The 20,922-nt window shown below is 42.9% G+C and overlaps 1 protein-coding gene across 1 annotated transcript in view; it reads left to right on the forward strand.

Annotated features, from left to right (window-relative positions):
* Window positions 1-18,693: 18,693 nt before the first annotated feature.
* The window catches only part of LOC125378825, a 34,735-nt gene continuing 32,506 nt past the window's right edge, over window positions 18,694-20,922 (forward strand). Inside the window, exons 1-2 of the mRNA XM_048394786.1 lie at window positions 18,694-18,992; window positions 19,350-19,683. Coding sequence (XP_048250743.1) covers window positions 18,694-18,992; window positions 19,350-19,683 — 633 coding nt within the window. The remainder of the gene's footprint in view (window positions 18,993-19,349; window positions 19,684-20,922) is intronic.

Below are 20,922 nucleotides of genomic sequence, written 5' to 3' on the forward strand. Positions count from 1 at the left end.
CAAGTCCTTACGAAAATATTTAAATTTCACGTTTTTGGAAGTCAGGTCGTCCTCGAACGGGCCCCCTTGCGCCCCGAGGACATTGTTAAAAAAGGTCAAGGCGGCTTCTGAGGTGGTTGGAGGGTCAAGGTCGACCCGCCTGGCGAGTTTCAAGTCCTTACGAAAATTTTCACTTTTGACCCCAGACGAGACCCTGGGCTATAGCCTTAGGTGATTTTCCGACCAAAAAAAAAAAAATTTCGGATGGGTCTCAGACCTTGCCAAAGGATGCTTTAGGTCATCTGAGCGGCCCGTAGCCGCTCGTTTTTCGATTTTGAGCAAGCCACGTCGGCCTGGAGACGGGCTCCCTAGCGCCTGGAGAGACAGGTGGTGGGAAAGGTCAGGGTCGGCTTCCAAGGAGACAAAGGTGGTGGAAAAGGTCAAGGGCGGCTTCCCAGGTGGTCGGAGGGTCAGGGTCGACCCGCCTGGCGAGTTTCAAGTCCTTACGAAAATATTTAAATTTCACGTTTTTGGAAGTCAGGTCGTCCTCGAACGGGCCCCCTTGCGCCCCGAGGACATTGTTAAAAAAGGTCAAGGCGGCTTCTGAGGTGGTTGGAGGGTCAAGGTCGACCCGCCTGGCGAGTTTCAAGTCCTTACGAAAATTTTCACTTTTGACCCCAGACGAGACCCTGGGCTATAGCCTTAGGTGATTTTCCGACCAAAAAAAAAAAAATTTCGGATGGGTCTCAGACCTTGCCAAAGGATGCTTTAGGTCATCTGAGCGGCCCGTAGCCGCTCGTTTTTCGATTTTGAGCAAGCCACGTCGGCCTGGAGACGGGCTCCCTAGCGCCTGGAGAGACAGGTGGTGGGAAAGGTCAGGGTCGGCTTCCAAGGAGACAAAGGTGGTGGAAAAGGTCAAGGGCGGCTTCCCAGGTGGTCGGAGGGTCAGGGTCGACCCGCCTGGCGAGTTTCAAGTCCTTACGAAAATATTTAAATTTCACGTTTTTGGAAGTCAGGTCGTCCTCGAACGGGCCCCCTTGCGCCCCGAGGACATTGTTAAAAAAGGTCAAGGCGGCTTCTGAGGTGGTTGGAGGGTCAAGGTCGACCCGCCTGGCGAGTTTCAAGTCCTTACGAAAATTTTCACTTTTGACCCCAGACGAGACCCTGGGCTATAGCCTTAGGTGATTTTCCGACCAAAAAAAAAAAAATTTCGGATGGGTCTCAGACCTTGCCAAAGGATGCTTTAGGTCATCTGAGCGGCCCGTAGCCGCTCGTTTTTCGATTTTGAGCAAGCCACGTCGGCCTGGAGACGGGCTCCCTAGCGCCTGGAGAGACAGGTGGTGGGAAAGGTCAGGGTCGGCTTCCAAGGAGACAAAGGTGGTGGAAAAGGTCAAGGGCGGCTTCCCAGGTGGTCGGAGGGTCAGGGTCGACCCGCCTGGCGAGTTTCAAGTCCTTACGAAAATATTTAAATTTCACGTTTTTGGAAGTCAGGTCGTCCTCGAACGGGCCCCCTTGCGCCCCGAGGACATTGTTAAAAAAGGTCAAGGCGGCTTCTGAGGTGGTTGGAGGGTCAAGGTCGACCCGCCTGGCGAGTTTCAAGTCCTTACGAAAATTTTCACTTTTGACCCCAGACGAGACCCTGGGCTATAGCCTTAGGTGATTTTCCGACCAAAAAAAAAAAAATTTCGGATGGGTCTCAGACCTTGCCAAAGGATGCTTTAGGTCATCTGAGCGGCCCGTAGCCGCTCGTTTTTCGATTTTGAGCAAGCCACGTCGGCCTGGAGACGGGCTCCCTAGCGCCTGGAGAGACAGGTGGTGGGAAAGGTCAGGGTCGGCTTCCAAGGAGACAAAGGTGGTGGAAAAGGTCAAGGGCGGCTTCCCAGGTGGTCGGAGGGTCAGGGTCGACCCGCCTGGCGAGTTTCAAGTCCTTACGAAAATATTTAAATTTCACGTTTTTGGAAGTCAGGTCGTCCTCGAACGGGCCCCCTTGCGCCCCGAGGACATTGTTAAAAAAGGTCAAGGCGGCTTCTGAGGTGGTTGGAGGGTCAAGGTCGACCCGCCTGGCGAGTTTCAAGTCCTTACGAAAATTTTCACTTTTGACCCCAGACGAGACCCTGGGCTATAGCCTTAGGTGATTTTCCGACCAAAAAAAAAAAAATTTCGGATGGGTCTCAGACCTTGCCAAAGGATGCTTTAGGTCATCTGAGCGGCCCGTAGCCGCTCGTTTTTCGATTTTGAGCAAGCCACGTCGGCCTGGAGACGGGCTCCCTAGCGCCTGGAGAGACAGGTGGTGGGAAAGGTCAGGGTCGGCTTCCAAGGAGACAAAGGTGGTGGAAAAGGTCAAGGGCGGCTTCCCAGGTGGTCGGAGGGTCAGGGTCGACCCGCCTGGCGAGTTTCAAGTCCTTACGAAAATATTTAAATTTCACGTTTTTGGAAGTCAGGTCGTCCTCGAACGGGCCCCCTTGCGCCCCGAGGACATTGTTAAAAAAGGTCAAGGCGGCTTCTGAGGTGGTTGGAGGGTCAAGGTCGACCCGCCTGGCGAGTTTCAAGTCCTTACGAAAATTTTCACTTTTGACCCCAGACGAGACCCTGGGCTATAGCCTTAGGTGATTTTCCGACCAAAAAAAAAAAAATTTCGGATGGGTCTCAGACCTTGCCAAAGGATGCTTTAGGTCATCTGAGCGGCCCGTAGCCGCTCGTTTTTCGATTTTGAGCAAGCCACGTCGGCCTGGAGACGGGCTCCCTAGCGCCTGGAGAGACAGGTGGTGGGAAAGGTCAGGGTCGGCTTCCAAGGAGACAAAGGTGGTGGAAAAGGTCAAGGGCGGCTTCCCAGGTGGTCGGAGGGTCAGGGTCGACCCGCCTGGCGAGTTTCAAGTCCTTACGAAAATATTTAAATTTCACGTTTTTGGAAGTCAGGTCGTCCTCGAACGGGCCCCCTTGCGCCCCGAGGACATTGTTAAAAAAGGTCAAGGCGGCTTCTGAGGTGGTTGGAGGGTCAAGGTCGACCCGCCTGGCGAGTTTCAAGTCCTTACGAAAATTTTCACTTTTGACCCCAGACGAGACCCTGGGCTATAGCCTTAGGTGATTTTCCGACCAAAAAAAAAAAAATTTCGGATGGGTCTCAGACCTTGCCAAAGGATGCTTTAGGTCATCTGAGCGGCCCGTAGCCGCTCGTTTTTCGATTTTGAGCAAGCCACGTCGGCCTGGAGACGGGCTCCCTAGCGCCTGGAGAGACAGGTGGTGGGAAAGGTCAGGGTCGGCTTCCAAGGAGACAAAGGTGGTGGAAAAGGTCAAGGGCGGCTTCCCAGGTGGTCGGAGGGTCAGGGTCGACCCGCCTGGCGAGTTTCAAGTCCTTACGAAAATATTTAAATTTCACGTTTTTGGAAGTCAGGTCGTCCTCGAACGGGCCCCCTTGCGCCCCGAGGACATTGTTAAAAAAGGTCAAGGCGGCTTCTGAGGTGGTTGGAGGGTCAAGGTCGACCCGCCTGGCGAGTTTCAAGTCCTTACGAAAATTTTCACTTTTGACCCCAGACGAGACCCTGGGCTATAGCCTTAGGTGATTTTCCGACCAAAAAAAAAAAAATTTCGGATGGGTCTCAGACCTTGCCAAAGGATGCTTTAGGTCATCTGAGCGGCCCGTAGCCGCTCGTTTTTCGATTTTGAGCAAGCCACGTCGGCCTGGAGACGGGCTCCCTAGCGCCTGGAGAGACAGGTGGTGGGAAAGGTCAGGGTCGGCTTCCAAGGAGACAAAGGTGGTGGAAAAGGTCAAGGGCGGCTTCCCAGGTGGTCGGAGGGTCAGGGTCGACCCGCCTGGCGAGTTTCAAGTCCTTACGAAAATATTTAAATTTCACGTTTTTGGAAGTCAGGTCGTCCTCGAACGGGCCCCCTTGCGCCCCGAGGACATTGTTAAAAAAGGTCAAGGCGGCTTCTGAGGTGGTTGGAGGGTCAAGGTCGACCCGCCTGGCGAGTTTCAAGTCCTTACGAAAATTTTCACTTTTGACCCCAGACGAGACCCTGGGCTATAGCCTTAGGTGATTTTCCGACCAAAAAAAAAAAAATTTCGGATGGGTCTCAGACCTTGCCAAAGGATGCTTTAGGTCATCTGAGCGGCCCGTAGCCGCTCGTTTTTCGATTTTGAGCAAGCCACGTCGGCCTGGAGACGGGCTCCCTAGCGCCTGGAGAGACAGGTGGTGGGAAAGGTCAGGGTCGGCTTCCAAGGAGACAAAGGTGGTGGAAAAGGTCAAGGGCGGCTTCCCAGGTGGTCGGAGGGTCAGGGTCGACCCGCCTGGCGAGTTTCAAGTCCTTACGAAAATATTTAAATTTCACGTTTTTGGAAGTCAGGTCGTCCTCGAACGGGCCCCCTTGCGCCCCGAGGACATTGTTAAAAAAGGTCAAGGCGGCTTCTGAGGTGGTTGGAGGGTCAAGGTCGACCCGCCTGGCGAGTTTCAAGTCCTTACGAAAATTTTCACTTTTGACCCCAGACGAGACCCTGGGCTATAGCCTTAGGTGATTTTCCGACCAAAAAAAAAAAAATTTCGGATGGGTCTCAGACCTTGCCAAAGGATGCTTTAGGTCATCTGAGCGGCCCGTAGCCGCTCGTTTTTCGATTTTGAGCAAGCCACGTCGGCCTGGAGACGGGCTCCCTAGCGCCTGGAGAGACAGGTGGTGGGAAAGGTCAGGGTCGGCTTCCAAGGAGACAAAGGTGGTGGAAAAGGTCAAGGGCGGCTTCCCAGGTGGTCGGAGGGTCAGGGTCGACCCGCCTGGCGAGTTTCAAGTCCTTACGAAAATATTTAAATTTCACGTTTTTGGAAGTCAGGTCGTCCTCGAACGGGCCCCCTTGCGCCCCGAGGACATTGTTAAAAAAGGTCAAGGCGGCTTCTGAGGTGGTTGGAGGGTCAAGGTCGACCCGCCTGGCGAGTTTCAAGTCCTTACTAACTTTGATTCTTACAGATGGCTTCGAAATTAGTTTAAGAAGTCATTTTTCAGAGAAAAAAGTTTATTTTGAGCAACAAAGAACTTTGTCAATAAATTCAAGAAAGGATCCCTCGTGCTTTTTGGGAAAGGAATGCTGAAAAGAGGGAGAAGCATTCGTACAATCAGCATGAAATATATCAGTTGAACACTGGCATCACCATTTTTTTAAAAACTTCTGTATGTCAGTGACACTGTTTGATTATTCAACTCTGATTTACATTAATTTGGATCTACCTCTGACAGAACATTTTAGAAACAGACCAAAACGATCTAAACAGACCATTTTTAATAAGAAATGCTTATTTACAATAAGAATTATATATTCTTGTTTTAAAACGTTGAAATAAAGAAAGACTTGATGATCCTCTAGGTGAATTACTGCAAGCAACAAAACAACTATATAACACCAACTCGAGGAAAACTGTTTAATAAACTGTTTGACCGTGGTACATCCCATCCCCAGTGGAGGAAACAGTATGATTTGTTCACTGTACAAGGCAGGAAATATCCAAGAGCCTAAAAATTATAGAGGAATATCCACAGATGAATATCCCTCATTTAATCATTTTGTAAAATACTCTGTGCTGTTTTCAAGAGAAGACCAGATTTGCGGGCTATGATCCAAAAAACTTATCTGAAAAGAGGGAAGATTTTATTGAATTTTTATCGATTTTGCAAAAGCATTTGATCTTGTCAATCATAAAGATGTAAATAAATATGGGTATGAGGGGGGAATTTCTACATTTTGTTGTATCAATCTAATCTGTCTTCTTGTGTTAGAACAGGAAATGGTTTAACTGATGACATTAGGTGTAATATTGACACCCGTCAGGGTTACACTTTAAGCCCACTAATGCTTATCATTTTATAAAATAGTTGTTTAATATGTTGGATATAAATGGTGTAAATGGTACCTTCGTTTCCTCCGACCATCCCAGTGTTGCAGCTCTTTCATTTGTAGGTGATTTATCTGGAGAATCTGGGAATTCAATTAGAAAGGAAAATTAATCTACATGAAGATTTTTTGTGTTGGCACTGGTATGAGTATAAATCTGAGTAAGACAAAAATAATGGTATTTCGTAAAGGTGGTCGACTCCGCTCTTATGAAAAGTGGTGTTATGAAACACAAAACATTGCTCCTACACTCTCATGGTCTAAGGCACAAAGCTGTTTTACTGCACAGGCAAACAAGGCTTGCATGTCCTTTTATCCTTATCACCATATACTTTGAAGGATTTCATGTATTCATGTATTGAAAGTCTTTAATGCTATGGTTTCACAAGTACTCCGTTACGGTCAAGAAATTTGAGGCATCGCTAATTGTAAAATTATTGAAACTATGCACAGAAACTTCGGTAAAAGGCTTCTCAAGTTAAAGAAGTACATCGATACTGGTATGGCACTTGGTGAATGTGGACGAATACCCTTACAATATGATTATATGAGTGTGTTAGATATCGGTGCAGACTAATTCATTTCGATATAGGAAGTCTACCGCATCAATGTTATGCAATGCTCAAAGCACTAGATGATGTTTGAAGGAGTACTTGGGTATCATCCCTTTGAAATATGGATTTCGTCTTGTGTGGTTGGTTCAGATGTAATAATTTTAGACTGGCTATGGAAATTCTCACCTTGCTCACATAACATGTCATATGTTGAGGATTAGTTAAATGTTATGCCGATCTGTAAATGCTACAAGATTGTTTTCCATCACATGTATTACGTATACATCAAACCGTTCACCGTTCATTATTATATTAAAGTCTTGTGAAAACACAAATATGCTAGTGTGCCTCGGGCGATACTTGTGTAAAGTGCAAAATAAGAAATTCACCTTCACTTTTGCAACTATCATTCTATTGATCTCCTGTATTATAAATTTAATACTGTATATCTGTGAACAATATTGCTGAACGTTTTAACCATATTGTACCAACTGCTAGTATACCAGCACGCTTGGACAAAAAAACACCACTGAAATGTATTATTGGCCTGTGGTCTTACATTCCTGAAACACATGTACGTGTATATCTATGTCTATGTCATTAGGCCTATCTGGGATTTAGAGACCTCATAATGAGGTCATTTGGAATGTCCCAACTACATTTAAACCAACCAATCAAACAAACTTGCTATGCTGCGCCCGAGTATGAGGTATTACTTTTTAGAAGAAAGACCTGATAAGTTGGGCAGCAGATGTAATTTGAACCTTGTGTTTCATACATCCAATGTTTTCAACTCGAAGACAAGAAATGAAAAGTTTTCTTAATGGAAACGATCCTGCAACCTCACACACTGAGCCACCGGGGCAGGTGATGAATGTTCAATTTTAGATGTCATGACATAGGTTTGTCTATGCTGCCCGTGTTTTTATTCTCCCCTCGTTTAGATTTTTTCAAACCTTTCTGGTTAGTTCGTCCTCGTCCTTCCACTGTCTCACACAAACAATGTATTTCACATAAAATGGTACTCATTATACACGTTTAAACATTTCTTGGAACAAAAAGATATTCAAAAGAATGTTAAAGATGGTCCCAAGAAAAGAGAAAATAGTGCCAAGTTTCGCACAGTAGCGCGTAGGGAATAGAGACAGTTTGGACAAATAACAGCCGCTGGATAATTCAAGAGACTGTTCCATACACTACTGACGATCCAAAAATGGGGAACGATCATTTTAGATTTTTAGGAACGGCCCAGGAATACATCATACCTGGGAGAATTCCTTTCACGACAAGGGAGAATTTCTTTCCCAAAATTTCCCAAAACAGCTGTGCTAGCTCACGTGTAATTTGATCTAGGTCCTTGTCATTTTTCCTAATATATATTTATTTCTATATTCAGGGACCATCATGTCGCTGCAAACGTCCCATAGCAGCTATTGCACCCTTGCACCTGTCGCCGATTGCTCATTATCCCAGAGAGGAATACGAAGAATGTAGGTAAGTAATGTTTAGGTTACATAGAGCAGCACATGCAAAGGTAAATCTTTGCAGCAACAGAAAGTCCAAAAATACTCCGTCATACAAGAGAGAGCTTCAGTTTTTGTTCACTCTTTCTGCCACGCCAAATTAAACAATGGTGTAGTCGGCATGTCACAAACATTTAGTCACACTGTCGCCCATATTGGCTGAAAATAAGTCGACTGCATTGACACGTCATTACAAAGATATCAAAAATAAATAAATATTTCACCAATAATAAAAAATAATATTGTGGATTTTATAATACAAAAATTACCATCATGGAACCAACTTCTGTCATTTTCCCTCGTGTTCAATATCAATGTCATATTATGCCTTCGTGTAAGTAGGTATAAAGGAGGCAGCTCACCTGCGGGAGTGGGCCCATTGTCGACTACGTATTAAAAAGAGTAAAATTATTTATGTTCCTTTACTTCCCACAACAACAATCCCCACCCACCCCTCCTTCCCCTGAAGAAATCCATAAGCTGTATCTGACAGAGACGAAGCCTTTCACTGTAATGTTCACTGCCCTGCACATTTTGTGATGCAATTCGGATACATAGTTGTGGTGCGAAGTGGTACCCACATTCGAACCCACAATCATAGGATTCTGGCGTGCCCAAGGGATGCAACTCTGAACAGCTGATTGTGCCACCTTAGACGACTGGGCCACGCGTGCCCCAAGATATATTCTGTTTAAATTGGTTTGGTTTGGTTTGGTTTATTTGTTGTTTAACACCGCTCTCAGCAATATTCCAGCTATATGACGGCAGTCTGTGAATTATCGAGTCTGGACTAGACAAATCAGTGATTGACATTATGAGCATGGACCCACACAATTTGGACCTGCATCAACCAAGTCGGCAACCCTGACCACCCGATTCCATTAGGCGCCTCTTATGACAAGCATAGTCACCATTTGCGGCAAGCATGGGTTGCTGAAGACCTGTTCTAAACCAGATCTTCTGTTTTAATGTGAGTGTGGTATGAATGTCATATCTATCTGCATTACAGCAGTTTATTCATGGGGCATTATGCTGAGCCTCAACAATGCCTGGTCAATCTTCACACAGGGTGGCAGGGGTGGATGCTTATAATAAACAAAAACTGGACAAGCATTACTTATTGTTTACAATTTGTAGACAAAAGTTTTGCCAATCTGCCTTTAGAATATGGACAGACACAAACACAGTCAGGCAAGTTTCAACATAAATATATGTTTTGGACAGGTAGGATTTTGAATACATAAAAAATATGATTTGAATCTTTCATGTTTTGTTTTATTGAACTGCGTAGCAGCATACACTCAGCTGTGATGCTGGCAGATTTGCATATTGGGTTGATGCTCACTGGAATGCTCACTGTTATGGTACAGCTTTTATGGTATAATCTGAGGATACAACTGGGGGGTTTGCAGAGTAGACCAATGACCAATAGATATATTCAGCAATATAGGTCAGCACTGTGTACTTGGTAAAGTGACACACAATGAGCCAGCTGGTGGTCAGGATGTGTGAGCTGGCTCATTTTGTGACACTTTACCAAGCTCACACATCCGACCACGTAGCTACATGGTTTCAATGGACCTGATATGCAGCAGTCACCCAGGGATGATTGGATAGTAATGGAGAACAAGCCACGTCTTCCTGGGTACCTTTTATTTGGTTTTATTAAAACCCTGCAACTGTGGAGGACAACAATAAACTGGTGCTGCATTTGGTATATGATTTCATGTGCACTGTTTGTTTTGTCAAACAGTTTATGTCACTGAAAAGGTAATGAGTTGAACTTAGATCTGATGTGCTTGTCTTCATCATGAAAACAATAGTAGTCAGCCTCAGTGTCTCCTGATAGCCTCAGGGTTAAAGTGTTCACTTGTCATGCCAGGTACGGGTTCAATTGAGTATAATGTGTGAAGCCCATTTCTGGTGTCCTCTGCCATGATATTAATGTAGTATTGTCAAAAGTCACATTAAACCATTGCTCACTGACTGACTGACTCACTCATTATCATTTCATGAAGCTTATATTACCTCTTTAGGTTCTGGTGCCTGTGACTTGAAACATTGTTCTCTCCAATGACTTAAGGTGACTGTAGCTAAAGACATTGTTGGGGTGCATCTGTCTCCATCAGTAGGGTGCGAATACAGTTATACTTACACAAATACCACATTAATTTCACCTTGTCAAGCAAACTAATAATATTTTCTTTTAAAACTTTTGTCAAGGGTTTAGAGTTAATTAGATTAACATGTACGAGACAATGGTCGCAACTCACAGAACACCTGAAGAGTATAATACTAACTTAATGCTTGGGAATGCTGAGTAATCCTTGTGGGTTCAATAATAATTTGATAAAAACCAAAAGTTGCTAGTGGTTCTAGTGGTTTTAGGATACTAAGGTAATCTATATATATTAATATTACCTGCAACTATTGAATCAATATCTAGGTCAATTGCGTTGCCTTATAACATATCAATCAAGCCCCAGTATTGACTACTTTAAGTATGTTACAACATACCAATAAACAGGTGTTCCTTCTTTCTAGTAATTTTCATCCAAAATGCCTCAAGTCCTATTAATAAGTTGTCCATGCATACAGTGAATAAGTTGTCATTATATAGATGGAAACCCCTCCACCCCTTGTACATGTTGTAGACCTATCTAGTGTAAATGCACTGCGGAAACCTGGTTAAGTTATTTCTTCATTAAGATATTAGAGTGTAACCATGTTTATTTAATACATATAACATTATATCATTACATTTGATGTTAAAAATATGAATCTTGTAATTGGGACTTCCTATACTAGGCAGCTGTATCCCCCTCATGCTGAAAGTACAGATGAACTAGATAACATAATATAGATGTAGTCTGTGTTTAAAAACATTCTGCTCTTTGTACAAAGAACCTTACAATTAAATGCCCTATTTCTCTGTTGATACTGTACAAAACCAACTCCAATCAAAAACTTTCACAGGATCAACTTGGATAGAAACTCAGAGTATGCAAAGTAAGGTGTCAAGACAGTTGTTTTAATATAAGAATTATTGATGATTTATCATATCTGTATCAGAATGCATGAGCTGGTGGCATGTGGTCCTGTGCACAGTGCACAAGTCACAAATCATGTCAAGTTAAGCAACACTGGTCGTGGAGAATGGTTGGATCCACTGTGTACAGCAGCTCGGCTGCTAAGATTTTCTTGGACTTTGGTACTGCCTCACTCTGAAGCACATTTAACAAATGTGGTGTCCCCTTGGGCAAGTGACTGTTTGAAATGTGCCTTTGTTCACCCAGCCGTGAATGGGTTCCCGGTAGGATGAGATGTCAATGTGACTGTTAACCTTCTCGTGCCTCAAGTCAGTTTGGGTTGTATACTCCCCAGGGAGCTGAGAATGATTGCTAAGTGCATGCTGATCCATTGAATGGGGTAATTTGTGTGCTTTGAGCAACCACATAGTGGATGGAGAACAGTGCCTAACAAATGCACTTGTGTTGTATGAAATGTTGATGCAGTATAAAGATTTTCAAATGTTAAAAAAAGTAATAATGCCAAACAGGAATAATAAATATCACACAAGGCATGTCAGCACAACAGAGGTCATCCACAAGGCATTTGTCCAGTGACCATGACAAAATAAAGTTCAGAATAAATTATCATGTCCATGAATAAATATATGCACTGAAAGTCAAGTCACAGTTTAGACGATTGATGACAGTAAAGCCCTCCCACAGATCATAATTATATTGACAAAATATGATATAATTGTTTGTACAGAACATGCATGTTTCATGTAGTTGAACTGTTGAACAGATTGTTACTCTAGACCATCATTCGGTTTTTATTTTGATGTGGTTTCTATTTTCTTACTGATAGAAATTTGTTTGTTTAGAAATGGATGTAGTTACTTTGGCTGCTCTGTGAAGATACGTTTGAGGGGCTGATCATCTTTGCAGATCAGGAGGAGTATGGCCTTTTTACCTATTTGGGTTTGAATTTTGTATTTTGTAAAGCCATCTGCAACCTTCACTTGCGTCCATTGGGCTTGCCATGCCATTTGTCCTTTGATTTTGCATTTTCTCCAGTTTGCTAAAGGGAATAAGGTTTATCTCTGTTTTGTCCAAAGCTAGCTTTGCCAGTGTGTCTGCGGCTTCATTCCCATGAATATCTATGTGAGACAGGGATAATTTACCTATTCAAATGTCTTATATAGGCCCAACTAAACACAGATTAATTACTTCATATTTTAAACTTGTTTTGACAATTGCTGAGAGTCACTTTGCTGAACCATTGTGCATGATGTACCCCTCTACTCATCGTTTTTGCCCACTTCACCTAATTTACCAGTAGGAGAGAAACAAGTTATAAGGTGCTGTGTGCAGACTGGGTTCATCAATCAGGTGATGTGGGTATGGAAGAGCCCCCTCCTGAATTCTTAAGGGGTTCCCTGAGGGCCAAATAGTAGAACAAAACATGGATGATTGAAAAGAAGATGAAGAAGTCTCTGTGGTCATTCAAGACAATTTAATGGCAGTTCGTTATTTTGTCATCATAGGCCTGGCATCACACAGACATCATGTGGTTACATAAAAAAGTATGAATTGGGTGCATATAATTGTTGGACCGGCAACTGAATGGCAGAAATTACAACCCACAACAAATTTGGAAACTCTTCCAACTAACCAGATGGCACGCACACTTTTACGGGTCAACTATCACAACATACTTACAGTCTAAACTGCAAGTCTGGCAAATAACGTCTCAAATTGTGCTTCCAAAATTGATCTGCAAGGACTTGACTATGGCGCCACCTGCGCCGTCCTATGATTTCGCTGGCAGGGTAGACCACCTGTTGAAGGGATTGATCCAGGCATCCCATCAGCAGAACATGGCGAGTAATGGGATCTATGTCACGCACATCAATATACACATAACCTAATGGTTTAGAGTTCAAAATGTCTTCTATTTCAGCAAATACTGTTTGAAATACAGGTTCAGTGACTGATTGGTCTCTCAAGATTACCTTGAGTCCATCCTTGACATTTTCTGTTAAACCACATCTTACACAAATCTGAACGGTCCTCGGATGGGACATCTTGCACAACAGAATCATCATTACTGGTCCGCTGTCAAACATGAAATCCTCCATCATCCAACAGATTCCCAATATCATGGAGCAAGTTTCTAGCATCTTCACTAGTTGGCACGCTGTCCAGGCAGTTGTCGACATAGAAAGCCTCTATAACAGATCTCTTGACATGTTCTTTACCCGACCTGTGGTCCTTTACATGCCTCTGTAGGGCATAAGTAGCCCATACTGGACTGCACTTTGTTCCAAATGGCAGTACTTGCCATTCATAAATGTCCGGTTCACTATGACATCTCATGTCAAGCCACAGAAAACGAAGAAGTGATCTGTCCCTTGGCAAAAGTCGCACTTGATGGAACATAGCCTTTATGTCCCCAGCATTGGCAAAAGAATGCTGTCGAAATCTCAAAAGAACTCCGAGTAGGGATGGTCCCAAATGTGGTCCAGGTAACAATTTCTTGTTGAGATTTTTATCGTCATGTTCATCAGAACAATTAAACACCAACCTGTGTTTACCATTGTGTTCCACAATATGATGAGGAATCTACCATGACTTGGAAGTCTTCCTCGTCACTAATAACTTGTACTAGCCCAGCATCAACTAAGTTTTGAACAAGATCACTGTTAATTTCTGCCCTTGCTGCATGATTCAGTAAACGGTGCTCCATACGTTGAAGTGTTGGGATCATCTGTTCTTTTGATGCCCCAAACACTGTGTCATTGAATCGCAACAATGGAGTTGCCTATCGATAAACACCATTCACTTCCACTCTTTGAGTGTCAGTTTCTAGAATATTCATGGCAAGGTTATCCCACTTGGTCCACTTCTAACTGGCTCTTGAGGTACGATCCGTTCGGCCATGTTCATACAATGTAACTTCAACAACTTTCAACATGGTACTAAAGGGCTTAGATGGCTGATCAAGATATGCTTGTACAGACGAGGAAGAGGTCTTTGAAAACATCACCTTCTGTGCAGTCATATGTCTGCATGCATCATTTTGGGCAGTAGGATGCAACTCATCGAAAACATCAATCTCTCAACCAAGATTCAACTTCCAGATCAGAAAGCTTCTTAAACACTGGGCATGTGATGATGTATACATTTAGGACAGTAGCCCTTGTACTGTGGTTTGACCTTGTTGACCCTGTTGTCTGCCATTTGAAGCATTTTGTTGAGTGTAGAATGTTGATGCAGAACTTGTTTCCTTACTTTGTTGGCTGGAGAAAACTGTACATCGAGACATTCGCTTATCAGACTTCATGGAGTCACTCCCAGGCACCGCTTGATGAGATAATCTCTTGGCCCTTGATTTTGGCTGTAACCACTGGTCAAGGTGGGTCAAGTTGTATGTTGCATTAGAAGCAGAATCATACAGTCCCTGTTTGATACAGTACTCTGTAAAGTTATCAAACATCCCATGTGGAAGCTTGGTGATCAGAGTTGACACATGTGAAGCACAATACAGTTCAGCTCCACTCTGCATGGATTTCAACATCCCAACAAACGACTGAAAACATAAGGCAAAATTCTCAAAGGCATCATAATCTCCAAACCTAATTGGTGGACTGTTAAGCAAGGCACTTATCTCACTCTGAATCAGTTGGCCTGCACTACCATGTGTGTGTTGCAACACCTGCACAGCTTTTGTGTAAGGAGTAGGGTGAAAGCACAGCACTTGGATGGAGAGTGTGATTATGGTCTACATATGAATGTTCAATTTCATGCTTGATATGTCTATCAGTGGATGGTTCACCTTGGTCAGTTAACTGCGCAGGGTATGTTACCTCAGTGTTACGTTCCCTGTATGTTACCTCAGTGTTAAGTTCCCTGGGATAGGATGTCTCACTGACTACTGGCTCCTTTATCCAATCACCACGGTCAATCATTGATGAAATTAACTTTGCTTCTTTATACATATTCTCAGCTTCTCTTAAGTTTCTTTTTTAGCAACCTGTGACATCCTACTTTCCTTCTCTTTCTTGATACTCCTCTCAATGTCTCTCACTTATGTCTAGTTTCAGATGCTTCATCCTCCATATGCTTAATGTGAACAGCTATATGTCTAGCAGTTTGCTTATCACTTAGTCTTGACAAGACAAAACGGACGAACTAGTAGAATGTGCACTTCCACACTTATTTCTGATCATGTGGTCATTATTTCATCAAGTTCATAATCCACTCACCTACATAATCTGACAAATAGGCAAGTGGTAGTCTGCGCCTGGACGAAAACTGGACAGGGCATCCGTCTTGTGAGCGCAACCATGTTTCAACGAGAATATCATTGTCATCACTGTCAAAGTTCATAGTTAGGCACAATCCTTACATATCCGGCTCGCAGGACCATATAAAGAAGACAAAGAAGTCTCCGTGGTCATTCAAGACAATCTAATGGCAGTTAGTTATTTCCTCATCATAGGCACGTCATGGTGGTTTGTCAACACATGCAAACAGACAGCACATGGTCACATAAAAAAGTATAAATCGGGCGCATATAATTGTTGGACTGGCAACGGAATGGCAGAAATTACACCCCACGACATGTACACAGCATCAGCAATAGGTGAACAGCCTTACTATTTTTATTATTATTGAACAGCATTCATTCATTACTTTATGACAATGATGGTGATACAAGATTCATTCAAAGCATAATTTGTTGAGTTTCACCTGTTTTTGCGAACAGTGAGTGGTTTCATACTTCCTAATCATATGCATGAACTTCATCCACTCATATTTCCATGTATTTTTGTTCAGGTTAAATGTCTGTTCCCATCCACCAAGCAGACGAGACACATGGTAAATGGAGTCTACTCATGCCTACAGTGTTACAGAAACATCTTTATGCATCAGTGACTGTCTCAGCTACTGTCTTCTACCTTGACATAAAGTGGCATAGCCCTCCATGTTATTGTGGACTGTGACATGCCTACACAAACACATTAAGTACATATTTTATTATTTTTTTGTATTTTCTGTTCCCCTTTCAGACATTTAGTAAAATATATGAAATATTTGCAACAACATGTCAAATTGGTATGGTTTTACTATTAAGTTATTGTGACAAGTTAAAAATGTGGATATATGTTACGCAATATTATATAAAATATGTCTCAGTGTATTGTTACTATAATACCTATCTTTAAAGTCATATGTCACTACAGTTAATTGGTTGTCCAGCAGCACTAAGAAATTCAAGGGGAGTCTTAATCCTGACGTGGTACTGACCCACTGTGAACCATCTGAGCTGACGTTGTACTGACCCACTGTGAAACCAACTAAACTAACTTTGTAACGACCCACTGTGAACCATCTGAGCTGACATGGTACCTGTGATATGATCCTATTTCGTTTTAGATCATAGATTAATATCTGGTTCGTTTCTGGACGAGTTACGATTTTAGTAGGTTATCATCTCTCACATGTCAATGACACCATGTTGCTCACGTTTATTAAAAGTTTAAATTGAAGACTTGTGTTCTGCCATGGACAGAAACTGTTACATGGTGGCAGCGGTGCAAAGAAGTCTACGCATCACCGACTCGATCTTGTTCATGCCTTTTGACATGTTTTGAACTGTATCTATGTATCTGACAGTCGGCGTGCTGTTTCGACTACGCGCCATGTGGACTGAATCATGGATGTCACTGTGACCGTAACTATTCCCAGCTTTGTGCATTTAACCAGTAACTATCAGTATTTGGTATACAATCAGAACATTTCACGAACGAACATTGTACCGTAGCATATTTCCTCAGTGTGACTGATGAACTTTTCACTGAGCACACACTCCTTAGCGCCAAGTTTTCTTGTGACGCGATCGTAAAATCACCATGGCAGAGTCAATACCGTCACCTTGCATGGACTGCTCACACCCGGACATAGGTCAAGCTTTTAAGGAATTTAAGCAAACTAGTGAACTTTGGTTTAAGATTAAAGGTATCAAGCCAGAAGATCAACACAGTTAAATTATTTTATGGTCTGGCAAAGAAGGTCTTAGAATGTTCAACACATGGAATCTAACTGATGAAAATTTAAACAATCCCGAGAATTTATGGCAAAAGTTTTCTTCTCAAATTGAACCTGAAGAAAATTTCAGAATTCATAGATTAGAGTTTCTTCGTTACAAACAGAAGGACAATGAGACTATTGATGACTTTATCACAAGATGTAAAGCAAAAGCTATGAAGTGTTTGTTTAAAGACAATGATGCATTAGAGGAGAGAATGATTGAAGTTTTCATTGCTGGTGTTCTATACCCATGGTACAGAAAACATTGCTAGGACGTGATGAAAAATTAACCCTCTAGGAAGCCATTGATATTGGTAGGAGACATGAAGCAAGTGTTAACCATATGTCCCAGTTTAAGAATCTAGATGGTAAGGTTTTAAAAGCTGATGAGATTCAGCATGTTTGCTGGTTTTGTGGAACAAAACACTCTTTCAAATCTAGAAAAGTATGTCCAGCAGTCAACAGTAAATGCAAAATGTGTGGTAAAATTGGGCATTGGCAGGAAATGTGTCAACAGGGAAGAGAGTGACCGCAGCATAGACGAAAGACAGTCAAGGCGCCATCAACAGTCTAGGTCAAGGAGTCGTGGACGACAGTCTCGTAGGAATGATGAACATATGTCACGACAGTCTCAGCATAAGCAAAAGTCATACCAACATTCACAAAAACAACATGATATTGACTATGTGAGTGAGGAGTTTGAACATTTCCATTTTGAATCTATTACTTTTGTTGATGAGGTAGCCAAAGACAACGTTGATGAACTGAAAGTAAACCTAGATGTTTAGCTGTGTAGCCGTCAAGGCAGCCACACCTTAAAGGTTAAAGTGGATACAGGCTCACAAGGAAATCTACTACCACTTCGTGTATACAGAAGAATGTTTCCAGAATTTCTTGATGCATCAGGTTTCCCTAAATCTGGTACTACAAAGGCTAGACATGTCAAGCTGAGAGCTTATAATGGTACTGAAATTCCCCAGTATGGTAGTATTACTTTACCATGTGGATTTGATGGTAAATGGTACGTTGAACACAGAGTTCTTTGTTGCAGATGCACCAGGGCCTATTCTGCTTGGATTACCTTCAATCCTTGCTCTGAATCTAATCACACCAAATTGTCCCACGAATTCAGTGCATAGCGTGGAGAAGTCTGCACCTATCCCTAACAAGGAAACCCTACAGAAGCTATACCCAGGCAGATTTGAAGGCATTGGTCAATTTCCTGGAAAGTGTCATATAGCTCTGAAGGAAGACGCTGTACCCGTGATACATCCAGCCAGAAAGTATCCAATTCAACTTAAGGATGAATTGAAATCTGAGTTGGAAAGAATGGAGTCTTTAGGTGTGATAGCTAAGGTAACTGGGTGTCCTCACTTGCGTTCAGTAGGAAGGAAAATGGCAAGTTGAGAGTGTGTCTTGATCCTAGTGACTTAAAACGTTCCATTAAGAGAACTTACCACAAGACACCGACCCTGGAAGAAATAAAACACAAGTTTAGTGAAGCAACAGTGTTTAGCAAACTAGACGCTAGGCATGGATATTGGAGCATCACCCTTGATGAATCTTCGAGTTTACTTACAACATTCAATACACCTTTTGGAAGGTACCGGTTTCTTAGACTTCCTTTCAGACTAAGAATATCACAGGACATATTTCAGGAGAAGATGGATTTGATCCTTGAACAGTGTCCTGGAACACTTGGTATCAGTGATGATACAGCAGTCTATGGAAAGACTGTAGAGGAGCATGATCAAAACCTGCATCAACTTAGGAAAGTTGCAGCAAGATATGGTCTCATCTTCAACATTGAGAAGTGTGAGATAAGAAAAGAAAGGATCAAGTTCTTTGGAAACTATTATGCTGCTCAAGGTGTACATCCTGATCCAGAAATAGTTCAGGAAATTCACAATCTACCTCCACCTGCGAACACTGTTGAACTGCAACGGTTCCTGGGGATGATACAGTATATGTCATCATTCATACATTCAACATGGCTGACTTCACGGAACCATTAAGGATGCTGACCCACAAGGACAGTGTTTGGCAATGGACAGAATCACATCAAGCAGCATTTGACAAGCAGAAGACTATGATCTGTCTTGATGGTACTCTGAAATACTTTGTTCCAAGGAAGCCAACAGTCGTGCAAGTTGATGCATCAATGAAAGGTCTAGGTGCTGTGATCATGCAGGATGGATACCCAGTTGCTTATGCCAGTAAGGCACTCACAGACACAGAAAAGTGATATGCTAATATCGAGCGTGAACTCCTTGCAGTGGTGTTTGGATGCAAGAGGTTTTTATACATATGTGTTTGGCAGTCACTTCACAGTTGAATCGGATCATAAACCTCTAGAGAACATTCAGCACAAGAATCTAGCCAGCACTCCTCCTCGACTCCAGAGAATGATGCTACAACTTCAGCAATACGACTTCGAGATTAGATACAAACCTGGGAAGGAAATGATTCTTTCAGACATGCTGTTTAGGCAAAACCCAGCTCCAAGTCCAACTATCAGTATCGACAAAACCATTCACCAAGTTCGGTTCTCAAGTGAAAAGCTTCAGATGATCCGCAAGGAAACTGAAAATGATGAGACATTCAGTTCATTAAAGAACATTATTGTATCAGGGTGGCCAGAAGATCCAAAGCAAGTGCGAAAAATCGTTCGCCCATTTTGGTCTTGTCGTCATGAACTGTCTGTGGAGGATGGGCTGTTACTGAAAGGCGACAGGATAATGATACCTAGTGCGATGAGGCGTGAGGCGCTTCAACAACTTCGCATTGGACATCAAGGTGTTACAAAATGCCAACTTGGTGCTAAATCGTGCATACACTGGCCAGGTATCAACAAGGAGATTGAAGAACTATTGGCAAATTGTAATATTTGTCAAGAAAACCAAAAGTCGCAATAAAATGAAACATTGCAACCCCATGATATTCCACAGAGACCATGGCACACAGTAGCAATGGATTTGTTTCACTTCGATGGATGTGAAAATCTTTTGATAACTGACTACTACTCCAAATCATTCTTTGTACGCAGAATTCATGGACAGTGTACAAGTAGGGCTGTCATAGATCACTGCAAGCAACTGTTTAGCGAACAGGGGATACCCAACAAAGTTATCAGTGATAACAGTAGACAGTTTGACTGTGAAGAATTTAGACATTTCGCTGATAAGTGGTGTTTCGATCATGTAACTTCTAGTCCACGATATCCACGAAGTAATGGATTCGTAGAGAGAGCAGTGCAAACTGTAAAGCAGTGTCTTACCAAAGCGAAGCAGTCTAGAACTGATCCAGATCTAGCATTGCTGAGTCTCAGAACAACCCCGATTGACAGTACCATTCCATCACCAGGCGAACTTTTGGTCGTAAGTTGCAAGGTAACTTACCTGTATTAATTGCAAATAATCACCCGCAGAAGGATACAATCATGAATAGACTTCAGGACAGACAACAGTCGCAGAAATATTATCACGACAGAAAAGGGGTGAAAGACTTACCTGCTTTGAATATAGGTCAGAGAGTTTTGACTCAAGATCAAGACAGCGGAAGATGGGTACCTGGTAGGATATCAGCTAAGTGTATTGAGCCCAGATCCTATTTGGTGGAAACCCTAAATGGCAAGGTGTTAAGACGAAACAGACACCATTTGCGAGAGATGCTGAACGCCCAGAAAAGTGAGATTTGCGCTGGATGATCCCAGTGTCATTGATGAGACTCCCCGGTCAAGTATATCTGATGATGACAGTCAGCATGCAAATAGCGGTAATGATCTGACCGCTAGAAACATTGATGGACAGTACAGGACCAGGAGTGGGAGAATGGTCAAGAGACCAGACAGATTCCTGGAACAATATTGACTTTTAACTATTGATTTCATAGTT

This window comes from Haliotis rufescens, unplaced genomic scaffold (genome assembly GCF_023055435.1).
Source record: "Haliotis rufescens isolate VD_foot unplaced genomic scaffold, xgHalRufe1.0.p SCAF_13, whole genome shotgun sequence".
Classification (NCBI taxonomy): Eukaryota; Metazoa; Mollusca; class Gastropoda; order Lepetellida; family Haliotidae; genus Haliotis; species Haliotis rufescens.